Source organism: Zootoca vivipara, chromosome 1 (assembly GCF_965207765.1).
Source record: "Zootoca vivipara chromosome 1, rZooViv2.hap1.1, whole genome shotgun sequence".
In the NCBI taxonomy this organism is placed as follows: Eukaryota; Metazoa; Chordata; class Lepidosauria; order Squamata; family Lacertidae; genus Zootoca; species Zootoca vivipara.
In genome coordinates, this window is record NC_142582.1 from 25,468,234 (window position 1) to 25,492,733 (window position 24,500).

A 24,500-nucleotide genomic window follows, 5' to 3' on the forward strand; every position below is an offset into this window, starting at 1 on the left:
TAGAATTCTGATCTAGCTGAATTTTGGATGCTCTCTCCACCCTATTAATATTAAATCAGCCTCAGGTCTCTTGTGGGGGAAGGTAGCCAGCTGATGCAGGTAAATGAGAAGCCGTTTGTGTGCCTCTTTCGCAGTGCCGTTGTATCCTTTTACATCTGGAAAGTATCTCCTGCAAATGCCTCGGGGATTGCACATTCTCTCTGCCAATGGATCATATTTTCTCCTATCAATGCTACCTTCAGTTAGCTGGAAAGGAATACAGAGAGCGACTGGGGAAGTTGTCTGCAAAATAGGAACACGGTGATGAGTGGCTGGTTTTAAAAGCCTGCGCCTACTTCCTCGTCAAGCAAAGTAGCACCAGACATTTTTGCTGACAGCTAAGGTGGTTAAAGTACATCCTGGTACCGATTGCAGTACATCCTGTCCCTGAAAGGTAGCAAGCGAACTTGTGCTTGTGTGTTCCTTGCACATGGGCAGTGTTGACGGTCAGTCCTTATTCCCCTCAGAGAGTTACAATTCCCAGAGTTCCCTGCGAAGAGGGATTGATTGTTCTACCGCTCTGGGAATAATGGCAGCACCCGTAACAAACTGCAGCACCCAAAATTATTTGGAGGAAGCAATGACTGTTTAAAGAATGTACCATATTTTTCCGTGTATAACACCCCCCTTTGTATAAGACCCCTATTTGGGGGGACTCAAAATTAAGAAAGTGGGGGGGATTGCCCCCATGTACAGTGGTACCTCTACTTACGAATGTTTCTACTTACGAATGGAGCTCCGTCCGCCATCTTGGATGTGGTTTAGATAGGATTTTTTCTACTTATGAATTTTTAGATAGGGTTGCTTCTACTTACGAATATTTTCTCCCAATGCATTCCTATGGGATTCGACTTACAATTTTTTTCGACTTACAAATGTGTGTTCGGAACGCATTGAATTCGTAAGTAGAGGTACCACTGTATAAGACTGCTGCCCCCCTTTTAACCTTATTTTTTAGTTTAAAAAACACCCGAGTCTTATACATGGAAAAGTATGGTATGTTGCTGCTTTAAATGTCCAGTTTGGTTGCAGCCTAGATGGAGAGCCGCTGGAACCCAGAGGTGATGATTTCACGTAATCCCTGGTGTTTTCTGTTGGAGTTCATTGACACCTTCAGCTTTCAGCAATGAAATGTAGAGGGCTAAAGTGATGTGCAAGCATGCATGAAGCAGCTTGGGGGACTTAAGTGCAGTGAGCGAGTATTTGTATCTGAAAGTTCATGTTTCGTGTTCTAGAGAAAGAATCTGAGAAGAAGATAATTTGGCCTTACTATTACTTTGAAACAAAAGTTTGTGTAACCAAAGTTCACCTTGACAGCTGGCACCTCAATAGCCTTAAGGGCCAAGTTAGAGGTTACAAATAAAACACTTATATAAAGTGTGTGTGTGTGTGTGTGTGTGTGTGTGTGTAAAATAGAAATGGGAGCTGCTCATGAGAATTTGACTGTAGGAATCAGTGGTTGGTGGGGAAATGTGAAGGTTCCCCCCCTCCCCCGACTGGTTACTCCAGCCAAATTTACAGTCGCTATTAATTTTAATTAAAAAAAACCCTCTGGAAGTTATAAGTGTGTCACTTGTGACAATCTTTTGTTTTAGAAGATGATGTGTTTGCCTCTTCAAAAAATAAATAAATTCCCATCACTTGTTTAAATGATGCATCTTGGCAAAGAGATTACCTTCTGTTTTGCTCAAAACTTTCCCAGGTCTCTTCCTCCTTCTGACTTTAGCTCAAAATGAACTCTCTGAGCTCTCTCAGTGGACAGGAGCAACTTCTACAACTTCTGCTGGCACATTTTAAAGAGACGAGCAAAACCCATCTTGAAAAAGCTGGGAAAGGCTCACGGTTTATCTTTTCTCCCCAAATCACCTCTCCTCCTTCAGGCTTAAATAACTGAGTCATCATCAAATGCATTTTTTTGCACTATACCTCAGGGGTCAGCAAACTTTTTCAGCAGGGCGAAGATCCACTGTCCCTCAGACCTTGTGGGGGGCCGGACTATATATTTTTTTTGGGGGGGGGAGTGAAAGAATTCCTATGCCCCACAAATAACCCAGAGATGCATTTTAAATAAAAGGACACATTCTACTCATGTAAAAACACGCTGATTCCAGGACTGTCTGCGGGCCGAATTGAGAAGGCGATTGGGCAGCATCCGGCCCCTGGGCCTTAGGTTGCCTACCCCGATCTAATGCTTAAGCTGGTTCAAGCTGTGTTAATGATGGTCATGTAGGGACCACCATTTCAAAAAAGAGAGGGAGGGAGGGAGGGAGCTGGTAAGTTCTCCTAGTTTTGGGTCACCTTGGTAATCTGCACCATCCTACTTAGTGGCAAGGAAGGTTTTCTTTTAGCACATGGTGGGTTCAAATGTCAAAAACTAAAAAGGGTTTGTGTGTGTGTGTCCACTTGTTTGAAGGGTAAGCCAAGAACAAAGGATAGTCTTGCTGATTGCTAGGCTGAAATTGTATAGACATGTTCTCTTCCAGGAACTTCCGTGTGAAGTGAGACTTAAATGACAGAGGCTTATGAGGCTTTCTTAACAATAACCTATTGTGGGCTATTGTTTGTATAAGGATCCAATGAGTTGCCATTTCTGATGGTGTGCCAGGGGCAATTCCTTTGTACCTTGCAAGGTGGAATATGTAGTAGTTCGGTCTTTTGCAGCACCTGCACGATTGCTTCCGTCCCCAGCTCTTCATTCCTTTTAGACCAGTGCATTGTTCAGCAACTTAGAGCAGGGGTCAGCAACCTTTTTCAGCAGTGGGCCGGTCCACCGTCCCTCAGACCGTGTGGTGGGCCGGATTATATTTTGGGGAGGAAAAAAAAGAACGAATTCCTATGCCCCACAAATAACCCAGAGACACATCTATATATATAAAAAATGTAAACTGGGCATGTGGGTTAGTCTCCACTTTTCTCCGAAACCGCTTGACCGCTTGCGTTCAAATTTGGACACCACGTCCCAAGCGAATATGTGAGTGACCATATACAGGTTGCGTAGATAGATGTCACACCTATGGCAGGCAAAGCAGGTAAAACTCACTGTTCCCGAACACAAAACTCAGACAGCTGGGGATGCTGGGAGCACAGGAGAGGTTGCAAAACAGCACCCTCTAGCGACAGCTACACTGGTACTGCACCCAGGAAACCTTCCCTCTCCACAGCATCTCTGCTCGGCTTTGCAGACTGGGCCGAGGGGGCGGCATAGGTCATGGGTCGGGACAGGGTGGGGCCAACCACAGGGATGAGCCGGGGGTGGGGGAGGAGGGGACAGAATAGGCCATGGGTCGGAACAGGGTGGGGGCAGTCACAGGGATGGGCCACAGCAACGCATGGCCGGGCCAGCTAGTTTTAAATAAAAGCACACATTCTACTCATGTAGAGACACCAGGCAGGCCCCACAAATAACCCAGAGATGCATTTTAAATAAAAGGACACATTCTACTCATGTAAAAACATGCTGATTCCCGGACCGTCTGCGGGCCAGATTGAGAAGGCGATTGGGTCGCATCCGGGCCACGGGCCCTAGGTTGCCTACCTCTGGCTTAGAGTATGGTATTGCTCGGGCAAGTATATCATCTGTATTCTACACCAGTGGAGCTGCTCATAAAAATAAAATTAGGGGTGTGTGCACACTCGCCACATGCCACTTAGAATTTTCCAATCTGTTAGAGCTGTCTTCTAGGGAATAGATTTCCTCTTTTCCCTGTGACAAGCCACCTCACTCCTCCCCGCCTCCTTCCCAGCAAGAGTGCAGGTATGTTCCTCACTTTTGCAACTTTTAATCTATCCTCCCCGTTGGTGTTCTGAGACCATTGTGGAACTGCTGGTTCTGGGAACTGGCTCAGCGGGCCCTTTAGCTCAGTTGGTAAAACATGAGACTCTTAAACTCAGGGTTGTGGGTTCAAGCCTCCCCCCCCCCCGTTGGGCAGAAGATTCATGCATTGAAGCAGGTTGGACTAGATCAGGGGTGTCAAACTCAAATTCATCGGGGGCCGCATCAGCAGTTTGGTCACCCTCAAAGGGCCTGTTGTATCTGTAGGACTATGTGTCCACTCTTTATTATCATAAATTATTGTCACTGCATTCAATTATTACTGTTTTTTGTAATAATGTAAGTAATAACTAGCTCTGAAAGCGGAAACATAGTCAGAATAATGGCAAGTAGATATTCAAATGTACAATTATTGTACAATTTATTGAAAAATGATTTTTGGTAACTGCACTGGGTGGTGGAGGCTCGCTAGGGTTTCATGCAGGACCTTTGCAGAGCTACTAGTACCTGGAGATGCTGGGGTCCTTCTGCATGCAGGACAGATGTTCTGCCAGTGAGCCACCACCCTTCAGCAAAGGGACTGGCTGAGGTTGACTCACTGGAGCTGCTCTCCTGGTTCCAGGGTTTAAGGGCCAGAAGTATAAAGCAGCATCCTATGTTTCTGAGGAGAGGGAGAGGGAGAGGGAGGGAGGGAGGGAGGGAGGGAGGGAGGAAGGAAGGAAGGAAGGAAGGAAGGAAGGAAGGAAGGAAGAAAGAAAGAAAGAAAGAAAGAAAGAAAGAAAGAAAGAAAGAAAGAAAGAAAGAAAGAAAAGAGGGAGTGGGAGGGAGAGAGGAAGGAAGGAAGGAAGGAAAGAGGGGAGAGAAAGAAGAGTTGGAAATAAGGAAGAGAAAAAAGAAGGAAAGAAAAAGAAAGAGGGAGAGAAGACGGAAAGGGAGAAAGAAGGAAGGAAGTAGAGGGAAAGAAAGAATAAGAATGAGGGAGAGGAAGAAAGTTGGGAAGGACGGAAGGAAGGAAGGAAGAAAGAAAGAAAAGAGGGAGCAGGAGGGAGAGAGGAAGGAAAGAGGTGAGAGAAAGAAGAGTAGGAAGGAAGGAATAAAGAAGGAAAGAAAAAGAAAGAGGGAGAGAAGACAGAGATAAAGAAGGAAGGAAGGAGAGGGAAAGAAAGAATAAGAACGAGATAGAGGAAGAAAGAAAGGGAAGGGGGGTCGCCGCCTTGATTCAGCGCCAGAAAAGAGCGCGAAGGGACCCAGGGGCATAAAGCATTTCCCCGGCCCCAGCTGTTTGTCGGCGCTTTGTTGGCACGGCGCTTCAGCAGCAAGGTCCCACTGCTGGGTCCCGCTGGCTGGGGCGCTCGGCGGGCCACATGATGAGGTCTGGCGGGCCGGATTTGGCCCCCGGGCCTTGTGTTTGACACCCGTGGACTAGATCATCCTTGTAGTACCTTCCAGTTCTTCGGCCTTTTGAAGCATCAGCCTAGCCTTGCAGGATGTTGCTGAAACCGATATTCTGATACAAGTCTTCTGTTTTTTTTCTTCTCATAAAACTTTGTGGTTTCCTTCACCTTCCCCCACACCGCTTGTAAGTTTATGCAGTTTGCTCCTTACTTGCGCATACAGCAGTAGATGTACAAGAGAAAACGTAAGTAAGGAGGAGATACTGGAGACGAGGCTGGTGGGCACTTCCTTGTTTGATTTCCAGTAGTCCCTCTTTCTATTCCCCCCCCCCCAAGTCTTCCCCCCCTAATTTTAGTTGTTGCCCAAAAGCCATGAGTCCATGTCACATGGATGTAAGTATGCAGTAGTACAAAGTGAGCATTTCATACGAGGCAAAAATTAGCCAAGTAATGAAGAGTTGGGACAATGCTTAAAAACATTAAGACCAACAACAACAAGATAATACCGTATATTAGTAACAGGAAGCAGTCTAGGGAGGCGGTTAGACCCTAAAGGAGGATAAGGAGATTGCAGTGGTGCTGAATGAATTCTTTGCGTCTGTCTTCACAGCAAAATATATAGGGCAGATCCCAGTGCCTGAACTAAACTTTTCAGGAGGTGAGTCTGGGGAACTCAGGATTTGTGAATGGACAAGCTGTTTACATTGCCAATGGTGTATAAGCTCATACCTAGAAAGAACATTAAGTGGAACAATAAATAGCAGTGAATCTTAAGAACTAAGGGTGAATAAAGAGAACCAATTTGCCACATGATTAAACTGTCACAATTAATTTATTTAACGTGTTCTGAAGCCCCCTAATACAGGCAGCCACGGCTGTTACTGTTTCCACAAGCTGTTTAGTGAAGATATTCTATTTCTCCATGCATTGCTTCCATGTTTTGGCACTACTTCCCAATTCTTTGTTTCTGGAGCTAAACTGGCTCATTGCATTGAAAGTGAAGGTTTTTTTTAAATATACAACTGTATTAGTTCAAAATATTTAACATCCTGACAAAATAGTTGTATGTGTGCGCATGTGGGGTTGTTATTTATAAAACTACGGGAGAAAACCTTGCCACATACTGGTTCCGTGCCTTCGTCTGCTTTGATTGCCAGTGGCAAGTTTTCAACAAGTGGACAGTGGGCTGTACCTTTCGGAAGCTTTAGCTGGCGAGGTTGGCTTTGTAGCACCAAAATGCCAAGCCAAAAATCCTCCACTGTTCTGAGTATTAATGAGGATTAGAAGAACAAGGCAAGGAAACTCGTGTGCTATTGTGTTGCTACTTTGTCTGATTATGTACTATAGGAAAAATTACTATATTGGGATAAACCAATGTTCATGTATTTCATTTAGGGATATTGATGTTGCAGATTACGGTAGGTCAATATTGGCTCCACCCCTCCCCTGTAGAACAGAGCTTTCCAAACTGTGCGTCGCAACACGTTAATGTTTTGGCCATAGTGTGTAGGTATGTTACACGAATGCTTCCTGCGCTCGTCCCAGGGGCTGGAAAGCGGTTAGTTTAACCTCCGGTTTGCTAGTAAAACTGTGCTGCGAAATGATTCATGTCTAAAAATTGTGTCACCAGCATGAGAAGTTTGGAAAAGCTCTGCTGTAGAACCTAAGTCCCCCTGAGTTATACTAGTAGTAACTCTGCCTCAATGCAGCCAGTACTACATTCCTGCCCTTGACATAGTTGCTTCCATTCCTTCCTGCGTGTGCCCCTTTTAAGGATTAATGCCTAACCCGTAATCCATTGTTTAGGAAAAAGGAAGAAAACGAGAGGACAGGGAATGAAATCCATTTGTGTTGCCAGGCAAGGAAGATCTGTCTCCTCTGAAGACAAGGCAGCAGTAACTATTGATGCAAGTTTCCCGAATAAAACAAAAGTGCAAGGGAATCACCACCACTGCATCATCAAGAGTCACTCTCCTAGCTGTAATTACACAGCCGAAATGATAAGGAAGGGATGTTCATCAGCAATAGGTCTGGATTGCAGTATTTTGCCTAAATTTGATAGCCTCAGTGAGACCTGCACACAGTGGTTCACCAAGTTGCAAACTTACATGGTCTTGGTCCATTTGCCGCTACAATGATAGCTGTGCCCCTCTACCCTTTTGATTTTGGGGTGTGCTCTTATTTTGTGAGTACAGTTGTACCTTGGTCGTTCCAGAAGTCCGTTTGACAACCAAGGTGCAGCTTCCAGTTGGCTGCAGGAATTTCCTGCATGCAATCGGAAGCTGCGGAGGCCTGTTGGACGTTCGGGTTCCAAAGAAGGTTCGCAAACCGGAACACTCACTTCCAGGTTTGCAGGGAGCCAAAACGTCCGAGTGCCAAGGCGTTCGGGATCCAAGGTACGACCATATTGCTCTGCCGAGATCCTTATTTTTGTGAGTCTTCATCCTTGCCCGTTATATGTTTGTCCCCTAAGAGGACCAAGTGTTGCCAGCAGGACGATCCTGGTGTCTTAACGCTTCCAAATTTAAAATGCTAGCATCAGAAATATTTTCCTGCAAATATGAACATAAGAAGAGCGCTGCTGGATCAGTGACCCATCAGTGACCCATCTCACAGCAGCCAATTAGATACCTATGGGATGTCTGCAAGCAGGAGCTGAGTGCGGCCGCACTCTCCTCACCTGTGGCTTTGGGCAAGTGGCATTCAGAAGCATACGGTACTTTCTCCAACAGTGGAGCCTTTGCTCCAGCAGTTTAATTTACATTGAAGTAAATTAATACTAGCGGGACTTCGGCAGTTAGGAGTTAGCACTGGGATCTGCGAGGTATTCATAGCTGGGGGTCTGCAGTAAATTTCCTCCAGTATGCGAAGCGGGGTGCGCTCTTGAGTCTGTTTGCCCATTTGCACTTTAATGGTTTTTTTTAAAAAGAAAACAAAAAAGATCACAGGGTGAAAAAGGGTACAACCCACTTGTTGCTACGTTGTGGTGTTGGTTTTGTCTGTGTATCTTGGTAATATAATTGAGTGGATATGCTGAGCTACAAGCTTTGTCTTCAAAGCGTGGCAGGGCAAAAATTGCATACAAAACATCCTCCTTCTAAATAACTAAGCAAACACCAATTAACACAGAGACAATAACTTCCAGTCATGAGGCATTGTGTCAGTTCTGTTGTCCGATGGGAGGGAAGAGCACCCTATTATTCTGGATTAGGCACGTAACTGAATTCCCATTGTAAAGCTGAGTAACAAAAGGCTCTTTATGCACACGTTGTGTTAGTTTTAGGACATGCCAGTTTTGCTGGCAGAATGAAACCTAGTGTTTGAGAAGGCCAATTGGGGCATCTCACAAGTGTGGTGTGTTCACTGAATTTGCAAAATGCAAAATAATCTTTTCTTTTCTTTTTAATAAAAACAGGGGTCTTAGCTGAAACGTCAAGTTCTGATTCGTGAACCAAGCAAGGTTTACGTATAGGGGTAACAGAGTTGCATGCTATTTTCAAAACTTTGCTTTTCGCAGAAGATTTTCAAAACTATGCTTTTCACAGAAGATACTCAAGTGCTCGCAAAGTATTCCTGTTTTGCATCTACAAATTACTAGCTCATCTCAAAGGAATCCATTCATCTTGAACCTGCCATAGAGGATGCTCGCTTCCACGAACGATTTAACCTAGGGGGGCACACTGTTCTGCTAGCTTTGGGTCCTGAATTTTTAGTTCCATCCAAAATATCAATTGGCAACCTTTGCACAAGGCTTCCATCTTTCTGCACTCAGGCCAGCTTCTTACGCAAGGTCTAGGGTTTCAAAAAGTCCATGTTCCCATTGGCCCTTTAGCGTCTATTAAATAAACAAAAGAACTCGTTTGCCTAATTGTCACCTCGGATGGTCCCAAATCTGAAACGTTTTCCCGTCCAGGTTGGCTTTATTCCCTAAGCTTTTTGTCTCAGTTGGGTAGGTAGTGGTGTCACTGAAACCACCAGCAAGAGAGTCCAGCGTATCTGATCAGACAAGCAGGAGTTGTGTAACTTGAAACTGAGCCCTCTTATTTTAGGTTCACCAAACCCTCTTTCCACAGAGTGGCTGGAAAGCTAAGGGGGTTTAAAAGCTTACCCAGCCAAGCTTGATCAGCATGAAAATTTCCCAGCTGAAGTGTGTTAACACACTCTCATATAAATTATTTTCAGATATCTGTTCTTGTCACTGGGGTGCTTTAAGGAATACCATGTTGACATCAGTGTAGTGTACATTTTCAGCCTGTAAAGGTTCTGAGTTACCACCTCCAATGCCTTAAAAGTTGGAGGCAGGGTGGATAAAAATCAGTGATTTTTTTAAATAAATAAAGCAGATTTTTTTTAAAATTTAAATTGGATTTTGAAAATAAAATGCTTTTGGAGGAAAAATCTTTCTAAAGATAGTTTTCTGTTTAAGTTACATTATAGTCCAAAGGCTATTCATCAGGAAATAAGGCTTTGTTTAAAGTTTTTCATGTGTGCTAAAACTCAGCCTAAGTTTTGTTTTGTTTTAAAAATGTTTTAACCACATAAGTTAACAAACATGGATGCATTTGCTATAATGTTATTGTTTTAGTTAAATAAATTGTTTAAATTGTTCTTAAGGAAATGATTGTTTTTCTCCTTCTAATAAAGTACAGCAGAAAAGTCCAAATACAAACAGTTAACTTATTCAACCTCACAGGAATTTCACAATTATCTGTCTATGTATTTCTAATCGTATAACCAAATCAGTAATTTTTGCTATACAGTAACTGTAAAAATACTCTGAAAATTTATACCGACTAGTGATTTAAATCCTGATTTAAATCAATTTGATTTAAATCAAATCCACCCTGGTTGGAGGTGCACAGAGGATAGAGGCAGCTGGTATATAAGGAGAACACCAGGAATAACAATAATTTTATCATTTCTACCCCACCCATCTGGCTGGGTTTCTGCTGGGAAGTCTGCGTCCTTGTGTATCTATCATTTGCTACACTTGCTCTGGAGTTCTTAGACCCCAGCCTGACCATAACTCTGGGAAGACCTAATCTGAGGGAGGGGGCTCTGCTGAGGTCCCTAGAACCGCTAGGGACCTGTGAAGAGCCTTTAGCTTCCAACGCGCAGCCCGAGTTTCCCAGCCCCAATGACACCTTCCTTGGCTCCTCTTAAGGCCCTACACACCTGGCTTGGTCATTTCCCTTTGGCTTCCAGGTTCAGATCCAGTGGAGGCTTTGCTTACCTGGCTTCCAGAGAGGACTTTGGCACCAGGTGTCTACTTTGGAGGAGGGAGAAGGCAGGGAAGGCCCCAGGTGTGCCCAGGGATCCGACAGATAACCAGGAAGGAGGAGCAGCCTGAGAGGATGAAAACCTTCCATCTCAGCTGGCTCTTTGTTGGGGTAACAGCTCCCCATTGGGCTCCCTTAGGCAACTTTTGCTTGTCTTGTTTCCTAGTACTTGACACTGTACAAGAATCTGCATGCAGTGTCCCTTGTGACTGCATTGCAAGTGATGGGAAGGAGGACATGATTGGCAAGATACTCTTATGGAGGATGAGCCTGAGAAGCTCCTCTGAAACCACAGTCTTTTGCAACCCACAGTTTGAAATTTGCCACAGCAGTAGGTAACTTTTGAACCTCGTTTCTTCTGTCTCTCCCAGGTAGTGGTGCTACAGCTGTGGTCCAAGCGGCGCTATGCAAACCCAGGCAAGAACGCGTAGCAATAAAAAGGATCAACTTGGAAAAATGCCAGACCAGTATGGATGAATTGCTTGTAAGTTAAACTGAGTTGAAGGACATGTATACATGTACATACTAGGCTCCCTAACGTTTGAATGATGTTCATGAAAATCTAGTATTTTTATAACAATGAAAAATTCTTAAAGTTGCTGCCCACCCAGGATCTTTAATCAGGTAATGGAACCAATGGCCAGTTGGCATGTTTCATCTTTGTCTTTTTATAATTCAAGAAAGGCCATAGTCTCAAAATTCATATTTGGGTTCAAACATTTATTCAAATTGAGGGCTATAGCTTTCTGGCCCCCTTCCCAAATAATATTTGTGCACGTAGGGAGATGTCCTGTGTTAGTTATATTCAGAGTAGACCCACTGAAATGAATGAATTTAAGTAAAGTTCATTACTTTCAGTGGGTCTACTCTAAATATGACTAACACAGCAATCACCCATATAATCTTAGTCAAGGCTAGTCAGTGAGTTGCCTTCCAGATGTTTTTGGATGTCCAGCATGGCTGGAGTTTTGGTCCAGCAACATCTGGAGGGCGTGATGTTGGCTATCTCTGATTTTTCCACTCTGAAAGCTGCAAGTAAAAGTTGCTAGTTTTTAAAAGATGTCCATTCTGCAACATAACTTTAATTCCCTAGCTCTACAAAATAATGCCTCTCTTGGGTTTGAATAGCTGGAACATATTTTATAGAACATTTTTGTTTCCTTGACAAAATACTATACTTGCATTTTGCGTTACTTATAGAAAGAAATTCAAGCCATGAGTCAATGCAACCATCCCAACATAGTTACATATTATACGTCTTTTGTGGTCAAGGATGAACTCTGGTTGGTTATGAAACTGCTAAGTGGAGGTAAGTCTCTGTAGTTTATCTAAATTGATGCAGTGAGATATTGAGATTAACTTTAGCTAATCAAATCTGTGATCGTGAGCGCCTAAATCATTGTTTCCCAAACTTGGGTCTCCACCTGTTTCTGGACTACAACCCCCATCATACCTAGCTAGCAAAACCAGCAGTCAGGGATGATGGGAATTGTAGTCCAAAACCAGCTAGAGACCTAAGTTTGGAAAACACTGACCTAAATAGAGTGTTGAAATTCTTTATCTCCTTCTGTTTTTTCCTCCGCTTCAAGGCTGCTTTTATAGTAGCATAGTTCATTATCATAAAATGTTCAATAAATCCACAACAACACTAACAATTTGGTATGTGTGGTATAAATTTTTAAAGCTAAGCAAATAGTTTTCTTTAGAAATAGGCTGCATGTTGCTACACTGACCTGTAAGAGGGTGTGTGTGTGTGTGTGTGTGTGTGTGAGAGAGAGAGAGAGAGAGAGAGGTTTTTTCATTTGTGAAAAACAACACATTTTGGGGAACGAGTCCTGAGAAAACGAGGCAGAAGTGTTCCCTGCTCCAGAGTGAAGGCAGTGCTAAACCCCTTATTAATGTCATAATCTCCTACTCAGGATATCATTTGGCTCAGATCACTCCCAAGGAAGAGAGAGGGCCCTAGTTTTTAAGGCTTGTGGTGGCATATGCCCATATTTGTGTTTGGAACTGAAGAAAGCATTTGGCTCACCTGAAAGCACAACCTCTATACCAGAAATGTTAATGGGGTAACATTCAGCAAAGCTCTACTTATTGGAGGTCTTTGTATGTATGTCAGGGTTGAGTTGAAAACGAAATGCTAAAGTATACACCATTAATCTTGAATTGCAAGAAGATTTCCTAAAAAGAATATTTCTCTTTTTATTCCATTATATGTACACGTATAAAATCTAGGCTCCATGCTGGACATAATAAAGTATGTGGTCAACAGAGGAGAGCACAAGAGTGGAGTGCTTGAAGAATCAATAATAGCAACAATTCTTAAAGAGGTTTTGGAAGGCTTAGATTATCTACACAGGAACGGACAGATTCACAGGTAAAAAAAAGCTAACGCCCCGTGTGTATTAGTACAATTTCTCTTCCACGATTTTCTAAAATGGCATTTACATACAGTGGTACCTTGACTTACGAATGACTTGACTTGCGAATGTTTTGAGTTACAAACAGAGTTCCGTCCGCCATTTTGGATGCGGTTTAGATAGAATTTTTTTCGACTTACGAATTTTTAGATAGGATTTTTTCGACTTGTGAATTTTTTTTATTCCCCCCCCCCATTGGCTTCGACTTACGAAGGTCTGTTCGGAACGGATTAAATTCGTAAGTCAAGGTACCTCTGTACCCCTTAATTGTTAGCATTTCTAAGCAGTATATGTAAAAACAAACCATATATAAACCATGGCAATAAATTTTTTTGCCATGAAACAAGACAAACAAAAAACACTACCCTAAAATGCAAGCTAGAGCAAGAAAGTCTTTGTCATATACCAGAAGTCCAGGCAGGAGGGTGCCTTGTCGAACCACAGGTTTCAGACCACAACACTGAATTTTGCCTCCTCCTTTCTGATTGGTGCCCAGAATTTGATGCTGAGAGGAACAGAGAAGGAAGCAAAACATCTGTGGCTGGGAGTACTGATGCTTCCTGGTTTCCACTTGGGTTCTCTTCCTATGTCACCTCATCTAAAGAAATTAAATGGGATGGTTGATGGTGGAATCTTCAACCTGCTCCAACCCTTTATTTGCTATGTAGTAGAGTGGGAGCATTTTGAAGGGCATAGCCGGTTGAGATGTGGGGGGAACTTTATATCCCGTGATCTGCAGCACTGCAGAGACTTCCAGCTCGGCATGTGATTTAAAAGTTAAGCTTTCAAGTGCGTGGAATAATACCCATTTTTCGCAGTCTCGTTTTGAAAGTGGCAATTTCAGTATTAACGAGAAGATCATATAATCACTGCGTTTTGAGTAGCTTTTAATTTATCCTGTGGCATGTTTCTCAACAAAAAAAATTCCGTCGAGTGTGATCATATTCTCGTTTACTTGAACTGAAATGACTCCTATTCATCCATTTTTATAGGGATTTAAAAGCTGGTAATATTCTTCTGGGGGAAGATGGCTCGGTACAAATAGCAGGTAATAATCATTATCATCAAAGCTTCAAAATGTGTATGGAGAATCTGAAATGCGCTAGGAGATCCAATTGAAGTTTTAACCTTTTAAAAATGTTACCAGGTTGAAGAGCCTGGTGTTCATTGATGACAAGCCATAGGCTGAAGCACCCACTATATGCTTAGAAAATGTTTTTGTGGGTTGTGCGGTTTAATCCTTGCAACTCTGACTTGACTCTACTTAGAAACCCTTAGGCAAGCCATTGCTACGTCTTCCGTCTGCAAAACTTTATTTTTAAGATACATACAGAGAGGTGATGGATAGAAGAGGGAGACCTTGGTGGAAGACGGGTCAGAGTGGGTTTTCCTCAGGGTGTGAGGCTGAGGAGGAGGGAAGCTTCTTCAGGGTGAGAGCAGGGATGACTCACTTCCTTGTATGTGGATTGAAGATATAATATAATTATTATTAGTGATATCCTCAATGTTTGTTATTTCTCTGCTTCTTCTTTTCTTCTCTATCTTTTCTAGTTCTTTTCTTTTTCCTTTCCTTTTTTAATTTTATTTGTATTATTTCACTGTATTGTGAAAACTTTAATAAAATCTTTGGTGGTGGTGATGGGTGGGACCAAACAATAGTTGGGTAGTATTGACAGTTTTTTTTTTTACTGATATATGATAGTAAAGTGATTTTTCTATGTACAAACTACTATGTAAGCAGAAGGATGTCCCTTTTAAAAAAACTATGGTCCATTGTTCTAACAAGTTCGGGGGGTGGTGGTGGTGTCGGGGAGGAAATCAAAAGCTTTTCCTTGGCCTTTTATCAAAATAGCAAGGAGACATAAATTGACAAGGGTGGAAATTTTATTTTTGTACCTCTTTTGTAGTTACTTGATGAAAGATTTTCATGAAGCTAATTCATTGTGGTCACTGAACCATCTCATGACCAGTGTTCCGCAGTAAGGGCAGTTTTGTATACTTTAAGCTTACACCTTGGCACAGTGCTTAGGTCTTAACAGTTGCACTAACACAGTTACGTGACTTTTAAAAGAAAACAAAAAAACATGCTCTTCATGTAGTTGCATAGTTTTACTTTGCTAGACAGGCAGAGTTATAAAGAGCTTTTTTCAAGCTACTGAAACCCCACCTCCAGAACAATGGAAATCTTGTTGCTAGCATTTCGACCCCAGGCTCTGGGCCTTCAGCAGGTGTTGATCAACAACTTAGGGCCATTTTTTCACTTATCCATTGGTATCGGTATGGTATCCAAATGGTATTGTTGGGCCTGGGTGTTGTACAGTCGTACCAAGGATCCCAAACGTCCCGGAACTCGGACGTTTTGTCTCCCAAATGCCACAAACTTCGAAGTGATTGTTCCGGTTTGCGAACGTCTGACGGGGCTTCCTCAGCTTTTTATTGGCTGCAGGAGCTTCCTGCAGCCAATCAGAAGCCACGCTTCTGCGTAAGGGTTTGATGAGCGTGGTTTAGGAGATACCTTTTTCGTGCCGCTTCTCTCTGGCTGGCGTGAGCTGTCAGTTTGTGAGATTAGTTCATAGGACAGAGATGGCAGATACAGAGGCAGTGGTACCGAGTCAAAGTATTGTCCATGACAGCAGTCATTTGCCATAGCTCAGGCAGACATGTGTTTCCCCTTTAGATCTCCTATATTCCCACGATACTAGATTTCCAGAATACTAGGCATTAAATCAGGCACCCCCAAACTCGGCCCTCCAGATGTTTTGGACTACAATTCCCATCATCCCTGATCACTGGTCCTGTTAGCTGGGGTGATGGGAGTTGTAGTCCCCAAACATCTGGAGGGCCAAGTTTGGGGATGCCTGCATAAAATAATAATAGTAAAGAGCTATCCACATGCTCTTAATTCTAACACCTACTGGCCGAAATAAAACAAGGTCTGCCTAACATATTTTTTTCCTTTTTCCATGTAACTGTTAAAGATTCATTCCCCGTGTTTGCATTCATGGGATTGTTGTCTATCACATGAAAGTGTATGTTTACATTCCGCAGAGTCGGATGTGATGAAAACAGGATGTTTGTGTTGCTATGTTTCCTAAAGTGGGACTATTGTCCTTTGTTCTTTCTCTTTGGTGTCTGATGCTAGAGAGAGAGGGAGCCATGTTGCAGTGCTCCGTGTGTGTTTATATGTAAATAAAAGTAGATTAGCCAAATGCTGAGTTCTGTTACGCAACTGCGGAAACCCTGTGGATCCGTAAGTGTGCTGATGTCAGTTGGCATCAGTTGCTGTGCTGTTCGGGCTGGAGAAAGCTTTTGAAGCTCCCGAACGATCGACCAGGAGGAAGAGAACATGCCAGTTGGGCATGTGTTTCTGCCAGGGTCCTACTCGAGAGTAAGAGATTCTAACAGTAACCTACTACATTTTATTTCTTTTTCTATGTTCACAGTCATTTGTGTGTGGTAATAACTGTATTAGTCCAGAACCTGGAAGCCAACTCCTAGGGGCTGAGTCCCCCTCCCCAAATTTTTTTGAGAGCAGCCCCCCCCCAGTTGATGGGTATTGCCATTCAGACGGGGGGGGGGGGGTGTCGCATCATGTGATTATGTTGGGCTTGCCTTGCCCCCCCCCCAATTATTTTATTCAAGTTAGCACGCCTGGCTCAGAATAATTCTGGAAACTTGTTTGCGGGGCATATTGACAGCATTGGATAAGTGTTGGTGGCAACCTCTTAAATTATCTGTAATGACTTTGTTGGTGAAAGCGATGTTTGCGGTGGTCTGCTTGTCTACCACAACACTCCATATCGTTTAATCAAGTCTTTGTTTTCCTCCCTCTTCCTTCCTCCCGCTTGAACTCTTGCTATTTAATATCAGGAGCAAGAACAGAGGGCTTGTCTTTAGTAAAAATTCGGAATGCCACTACTTTAAGGTGCTGTAATTTTATTCCAGGGGCCAGTGAATTTGAACTGGCTGCATAAGGAGGGGCAGAAGAAACAGATGCTGATAAAGGTTTCTCTGCGCTCAGGAAAAGTGAGCTGTTGTTGTTCCTTTGATCAATGTCTCACAAAGAGCATCTTGATCAAGTGGCTATTTTTCTGAAGGGTTGCTTCCCCCCCCCCCTTCCTTCATTATATGCTAGAAAAACTCCTCTGCTCTCCTACTGTTTCAGTTGTGTTGTGGATATCTTTGGAGAAAACAAAGCAGTTCAGACAAAAAAGGCATGCATGTGGCTTTGAGGATGTGGTATATCGAGTACAGAACTTTTTTTTTTAAAAAAAAACCCTTCAAAATAAGAATGGTTCCCTCATTGTGGGCTTCCCATAAACACCTGCCTAGCGAATATAGGAAATAGCCCTTGTCGTCCAGAATTCCTTGGTCTGTTCACGCAGCATGACTGCTTTTATTAATTGCTTCTTTATTTACACCCACACTTGCCATCTTAATCAGTTTCTCCCACAGCCCTCACATGACTGTTTAAAATTCTCCCTCTGATCTTGCAACTTCCAAAGTTACTTGAAGCAGAATATGAAATAACTGTGCAAGCAGCTCTCTGTTGAAACTTTGATGCATAGCTAAAAATAACACTCTTTAAATTCTCAATGGAGCGTGTGCAAAACTGACCCAGAATGCTGCTTTGGAAGTAATAGACCTCTTGTTCATGTCCATGGGTACTGCATGCCTTAATACATAAGGACAAATATTATTTAAAGGTATGATTCACGAGGGGGAGAGGCGTCTTATGACTTACTATGCAGTTTATAGAAGTGTTATTGTTACACCTACTGAGAAAACATTTAACTTCACAGCTTCATTTAAATAGGCGTTTCATATTTTATGTAGGAATCCAAGTGAAAATAGCATAGTTACCTCAGTATAAGCTAATCAAACACTAAAAGGGTTTCCTGTCTCTTCTATTCCTAGACTTTGGCGTTAGCGCATTTTTAGCCACAGGAGGAGACGTTACTCGGAACAAAGTAAGAAAAACATTTGTTGGTACTCCATGTTGGATGGCCCCTGAAGTCATGGAACAGGTACCTGTGTGATATACGGTTCTCCTGGGCTTCCTCGAGTTCAGCATCTCGGCGCTAAACTAACCTGTTCTGTCTTATGTTTTCATGCAATAGGTGAGAGGCTATGACTTCAAGGCTGATATTTGGAGCTTTGGAATAACAGCCATTGAATTAGCAACAGGAGCAGCACCTTACCACAAATATCCTCCGATGAAAGTAAATACAGTTCAGAAAATAAGAATGAAGTCTAATTTTGTATAAAAAAGTAGCATTGGATAGACAGCACTGTTGTGATTCCCACCCACCCCCTTCATTTTGCCCCCTGCTAAAAGTATGAAGTGATGTTGCAAAGGGGTTTGTGTGCGCCATCTTGGAACTTTGATGGTGGGCTTACCAGATGAGACACAAAAGGGCGTTATCCTCCTCCTTCCATGTGACAAAAAAAGAGGCCTCAGCAGTCCAGTGGTGTTCTCTTCTCTTTTGGTACAGATTGACCAATGGAAACCATGCAGCAACATTCCCAGGAGCGTTCTTGGGAGCAACACTACAATGTGATGGACTGTTGTTCCTGTGGAACCTTCTTTCCCAGTTTCGGAGGGAATGCCACTGGGATGCTGAGGGCAGCCTAGCTTCCTGTTTTGAAACAGCAGTGAAGCACTTCTTTCATAATTAAAAAAAAGAGAGATACTCAGGCCAGGTCGCCCAAATTTCTGAGAATATGCCAATCTCTCTCTTTCTCTCTCTCTCCCATCTTTCATGGAGTAGCACAGGCACCCCCAAACTCGGCCCTCCAGCTGTTTTGGGACTACAATTCCCATCATCCCTGAAACCACTGGTCCTGTTAGCTAGGGGTGATGGGAGTTGTAGCCCCAAAACAGCTAGAGGGCTGAGTTTGGGGATGCCTGAAGTAGCAAGTTGTCCCATGGAAGGAAAGCAGGATGTCATTCTGTGGTGAATTGTCAGCAGAGTTTTACAATACGATAAAGTAAAATCCATAAAACCCAATGATTAAAACCAAATCAGAACAATAGGGTGGGTTAGGAACCGTGAGAAAAGTAGGCACCGGAGCTTTCTAGCTTGTTTTCTCTAAGGTGACTAACATAAGCTTCTTTCTGAAAAAGGATTGCCAAAATAGCACGCAACAGTGGCCTGTGTTGAATCCCTTGTGTGCTTAAAAGAAATCTTGTCAAGCTACCAAGTAAAATACCAGCCCTTCCTGAGCAAATCCGAAAATGTGAAGGTTGAGATATGCATTGCAAGATTGGACGGCATTGCTAGTTATTGTTGTTTGGGGCTTGTGTGAGTGCCAGGTGCACTGATGTGCCAAGTTGATGTTTGTTTTGATTCAGGGGTCTGTTAAACATGCGTAAGTGCGTACACATGTACACACGCACTATCGCTAAGATGGCCAAAAAGGTCTGAGCAAACTGATCCGAACATTGAAAATGTCTTATAGTCAATGTCTGCATAACAGCTTCCTCCTAGGCTGTTGACTTGCTGAAGTCGTTCTCCTCCCTTCTTCCTTCCCTATATCCTTTCCCCAAAGGATGTGCCAACATCAGTGATGCCAATTGCACAGCCAATGCTAATATTGTCTCCCCCCATTTTTTCCTCTTTCAGTCCATGGGACTGACTGAGAATGACAAGCTTATATCCACTCGGCACAAGCATCTTTAAGGTGTATGTGCTTGCATGCATCTGTAAATGCTCATATGCGAATCTTTGTGGCCTTCTAAATGCCCTCGGTCCAGTATACCTGAAGGAGTGTCTCCACCTCCATCGTTCTGCCCGGACACTGAGGTCCAGCACCGAGGGCCTTCTGGCGGTTCCCTCATTGCGAGAAGCCAAGTTGCCTTCTTGGTAGTGGCGCCCGCCCTGTGGAATGCCCTCCCATCAGATGTCAAAGAGAAAAACAACTACCAACTTTTAGAAGACATCTGAAGGCAGCCCTGTTTAGGGAGGCTTTTAATGTTTAATAGATCACTGTGTTTTATTTTTCTGTTGGAAGCCACCCAGAGTAGCTGGGGAAACCCAGAGTAGCTAGGTTTCTGCTTGAAGTATTGTTGGTAATTTATACCGGGGGTGATGGACCATAGCCTAAAAAAGAAAGTGGACGACAGATACAGCTAATGTTCCTTCATTATTTCACACAATATGTACAGAAATAATAAGGCAGGAGTCTATGAGGCAAAGACCCCCAGAAATACCCCAACATATGTTAGGGTCATAAGTGAATTTTATTTAGGAGCATAAAAGGGGCTATGAACTTACAGAAAGTGAATGCCATATTTATATAATGACATAAGAATAGTTGCCATAATATGAGCGTGTATATTTTGCAGTGGCTATTTAGATGTCCTGGACACTGGTCTTTAAAAAATGGCAACCCACAGGACAAGTTTGAACAAGCTCACTCTCCTTGGCCATGTCTGTCACAGGGCTGGAAAAACACTGCAAATTCCTAGGATCCAGTTTCACATATTCAGAAACTAACCCTTTACAGAGCTGAATATAGCAGTGTAAATTCCTAACCAAACAGGCTTAAACTTTTCGGTGCCTAAGAAACCAGATACCTGGTATGTTTTTCGTCCTGGTGTTGCAACTTCCGCGACTCTTGGCTCAGTGCTATGCTATTAAAGTGGATGACCTCTGGCCCCTCAATTTGATAGTAACAATAGCAGACAGACGTATTGAAGATGGCAGTGCCTGGGTTTCCTTTTGATTTCGGAAAGAGTATGCCTGTTAGCAAGGGTGTTGTGCAAAGTCCTTAAAGGCGCCAGTGTGTTAGGCTCATGATACAACTTGCATGAGTGTGTACAGAGTGCACCTGAACAAATTAGGAAGGTACAGATGGCTGGGATCTCAATTAGCACTATAGTGTGTCCTGCTGCCGTGTAAGCACTGGTTTTTTGAAAGGTCAAAGGGCAGAATATTGGTCCCGGCAAAAAAAATTCAGTACCTGGGCCCCCAGAAACACCCCCTATAGTAGGGTAGCATAGCTGAAAATCATGCCAATATATTTCACACCTAGCAACCAATGTGCCCCTTGGGTTTCAGATAGTACATGGGTAGACGAGTCTAAAAAGCCTGGCACACAAATTTTCATGTCCGTATAGCGGTTGCGGTGGCTCGTTTTCCAGAAGTAATGTATTTAGTGTTACTCTGGAAGTGTATACAGTGGGACCTTGACTTACGAACGAATCGACAACTGAATTTTTTTTGACATACGAATGGGGCTAATAGCTGCACGCTTACAAATGTCTCGATATCCGAAAGGAAACTGCGGCGGTTTTAGATAGGAATTTTTCGACTTACGAATTTTTAGATACTGTATATTCCTGCGTATAAGACTACTTTTTAACCCAGGAAAATCTTCTCAAAAGTCAGGGGTCGTCTTATGCGCCGGGTCGTTTTTCTTATATGGTGAGTATATCCCAAACTCTATATTTTAACTGGAAAAGTTGGGGGTCGTCTTATACGCCCAGTCGTCTTATACGCCAGAATATACAGGGTTGCTTTGACTTACGAATTTTTCCATTTCCAATGCATTCCTATGGGAAATTGCGTTTCCAATGGCGTTTTTCGACTTACGAAAAGGTGCCTTCGACTTACGAAGGTGCCTTCAGAACGAATTAAATTCGTAAGTCGAGGCACACTATACTTGATTCTGTCTAAACAAGGCCTCCTAGGAGAGTTAACGCTAAATACAAGATTCATCATAATTTGATTCGCCTTTTGTATATTTTTCTAACTGTTGTCATGACATAGTGTTTGTTTTAACTTGTTTGTCTGGTACTGTTTCTCTTGTCACCTTTGGTTTTAAAATAGGTATTAATGTTGACATTGCAAAATGACCCTCCAACGTTGGAAACAGGTGTGGAAGATAAAGAAATGACAAAAAAGTACGGCAAGTCCTTTAGAAAATTAATTTCGCTGTGTCTTCAGAAAGACCCTTCTAAAAGGTATGTCTCTTTAAAAGAAAAAGAAAAGGGAAGTGGGAAGGCCAGAGTTTGCTGAAAGTTATGCAAAGCTTCTCTGGAGTAAGGAAGGGAATAACTTTAAGCTGTCTTGTTTAACAGAGTTTCTTTTGTTTAAAGGTCCATCTGAAATATATTGGGCATCATGTTGGGTTATATATAGAGATGCCATTTTCAGCACACTTGAGAATTTGATTCTGAGAACTTCAGGCTGTAGGAACATTGGCTATGAAGACTATATGCAGTATTTTTGCATTGGGAAGCCATGTTTCCTTTTCTAGAGATGGGTCTTCTTTCTGAATCTTGCTTTGGGAAAACTCAGTAATTATTTGAGATGTTATTCTGGGGGGGAAACGGGGGAGAGAGAGAGATAACCACCCGCCTGTTTCAGTCACCTTACCGAGTCCGCAGAAGCAAGCCCCCACCTCAAAAACATATTTTTCTTCTCTTTTAAGTGGCAGTGATAACAGCTAGGGTGCTTGGTTTGAGGGGACATATACCCCCCCTTACCCCTATCCCCCAAAGTTCCCTGACGTGCTGGATAATAGCACCTATTCACGGCTAGGTACCATATAGTTCTCACAAAAGTTGCTATGATTGTTTGGTGGTCTAGTTGGGGGAAGGTGATTAAGGCAAACTGGGTGGAGGAAGCTGGGAATTAATATTTGAGCCAGAAAAGTTTTGGGTGCTTTTAAAAAAAAACCTCTTACTTTTTTTGGTACTTTTTGTATTTTTATTTTGTGAACCTCCCTGTGATCTTTGTATGAAGGGCAGTATATATTTTCTGAACCTGGCTTTGAACAATTTCACCAGCTTCATTGTTATTATTAATTGAATGTGTATCCCTCTCTTTCTCCTGTGGCAGACACATCCGCAACAAACATGCATTTTTTAATTAAATTTTTAAAATCTAAAACAGTTTAAAGCGCTCAAAAAAACAGTTTCAGTTAAAAACAGGCAAAACAGTTAACAGTTCTGAAAACCTTCTCTCATCCAGTGATCTTAGGGTTGCCAGGGAGTTTAACTTATGTAAGGAATGTTTGCATTTCTTAAGATCAAGGCATAAAAGAAATGTCAGTAGTTCATTGCCAGTGATCTTACTTGGGTTAATTGCAAATAAAAACGGTGAAACAAGCCACATGCCCGTTCTCTTTGTTTGTTTGTTCCAGTTCAAATGGAGCAGTTGTGATCATAACTGAGAAATTTGGAGTTGCGAATGTCTGCTATAAGTTAGCCTTTTGAATTCTTCAAGAGACCCTGATTTTCTTGTCTTCTGCATCCTGTCTTCAAATTCTTTAGCCTTCCACTGTCTCTCTTATTAATTTCTTATTAATTCTCAATCCCCAGGGCATGTGCTTTGAAAGCAAAGGTTTGCCACTTGACAGCAGATAGAAATGTGTTTAGTTACTCAGTCTGGAAGGCTGCAGACAACTCATTTCTACTAAGCTGCTAACTCTGCACAAATGACCTACTGTTTCATTGTTGGAATAAAATAAAGCAGATGAGCAGTTACCCCCAGGGAAAAGGCATCAGGACTATCCATCTTTGAAGAAAATAATAATAATAATAATAATAATAATAATAATAATAATAATAATAATAATAATACAAGTTTAGTATTTTTGTTTTGCACAAGTTGTTTTCCTTTTAAGTTCACAGTAGCTTGATGGATTTATCTAGCATCTGGCATCCCACAATATGGCAACTCTTGCTGCAAAATTATCCTGCATAGCTGCCAAGTTATCCCTTTTTTTAAGGGATTTTCCCTTATGCTGAATAGGCTTCCTCGCGAGAAAAGGGAAAACTTGGCAGCTATGATCCTGTTTCCATATTTGGGTACCAAAGGGCTGATAATGCATGTTGTAATAAACAATTGGAACAGATTCTCAATCCTTTCGTAATGAACTTGTTGAAAGCAGCTTTTTGAGCTATGAGGTAAACTAGAAAACATGAGTTTCTAGACTGTGTGGCATCTTTACATTTTTAATCACATATGTAGATTACAACTGTAATTTTCATTTTTAAAAAGTCAAACATTTTGAAAGCTTATGTATCCCCTCGTGTGTGTGTGTGTGTGTGTGTGTGTGTGTCTAGAATGGTACTCGCAATACCAATCTCAAAAAATATGTTTAATCACTGGAAGTTTAATGTTGGATTTTTGAACGACCGCTGTCGCTGCTGAATACATTAAATCCTGTGTACTGAGCAGTGTATTGAACTGTATATATTAGGAAAATGTTTTGTGTTTATGCTCTAACCTAACTTTTAATCTCTTTCAGGCCTACAGCAGCAGAACTTTTAAAATGCAAATTCTTCCAGAAAGCAAAGGTAAAAATAATGAATGCCACAAGTAAACCGACCCTGTCTTAATATCTGTTGATTATTTATTTATTTATTTATTTTACTTTCTCGGGGCTGTCCAGCCTTAATTATAAGCATGTTTTGCTTTGCAGACTAGAGAATACTTGATTGAAAAACTGCTTACAAAAACGCCTGACATAGGACAAAGAGCCAAAAAGGTAAGGATTCTCACAACTTTTATTCCCTAAAGTGTAAGGCTCTTTGTTGGGGTGTGGGGGTAATTGCTTTGGACTGCTAGGGGGTCCCCAAGTT

At 42.4% G+C, this 24,500-nt stretch overlaps 1 protein-coding gene across 6 annotated transcripts in view; it reads left to right on the plus strand.

Annotated features, from left to right (window-relative positions):
• Window positions 1–24,500, plus strand: part of STK39 (serine/threonine kinase 39) — a 108,458-nt gene that overhangs the window by 31,272 nt on the left and 52,686 nt on the right. For all 6 annotated transcript variants that reach the window (XR_015947844.1, XM_035133106.3, XM_088660816.1 and 3 more), the window contains exons 2-10: window positions 10,856–10,968; window positions 11,685–11,793; window positions 12,720–12,861; window positions 13,897–13,952; window positions 17,822–17,931; window positions 18,025–18,126; window positions 21,739–21,872; window positions 24,167–24,215; window positions 24,341–24,406. Coding sequence is in view for 5 of the 6 variants with exons in the window: in XM_035133106.3 (XP_034988997.1) it covers window positions 10,856–10,968; window positions 11,685–11,793; window positions 12,720–12,861; window positions 13,897–13,952; window positions 17,822–17,931; window positions 18,025–18,126; window positions 21,739–21,872; window positions 24,167–24,215; window positions 24,341–24,406 (881 nt within the window). In the remaining variant the exon portion in view is untranslated. The remainder of the gene's footprint in view (window positions 1–10,855; window positions 10,969–11,684; window positions 11,794–12,719; window positions 12,862–13,896; window positions 13,953–17,821; window positions 17,932–18,024; window positions 18,127–21,738; window positions 21,873–24,166; window positions 24,216–24,340; window positions 24,407–24,500) is intronic.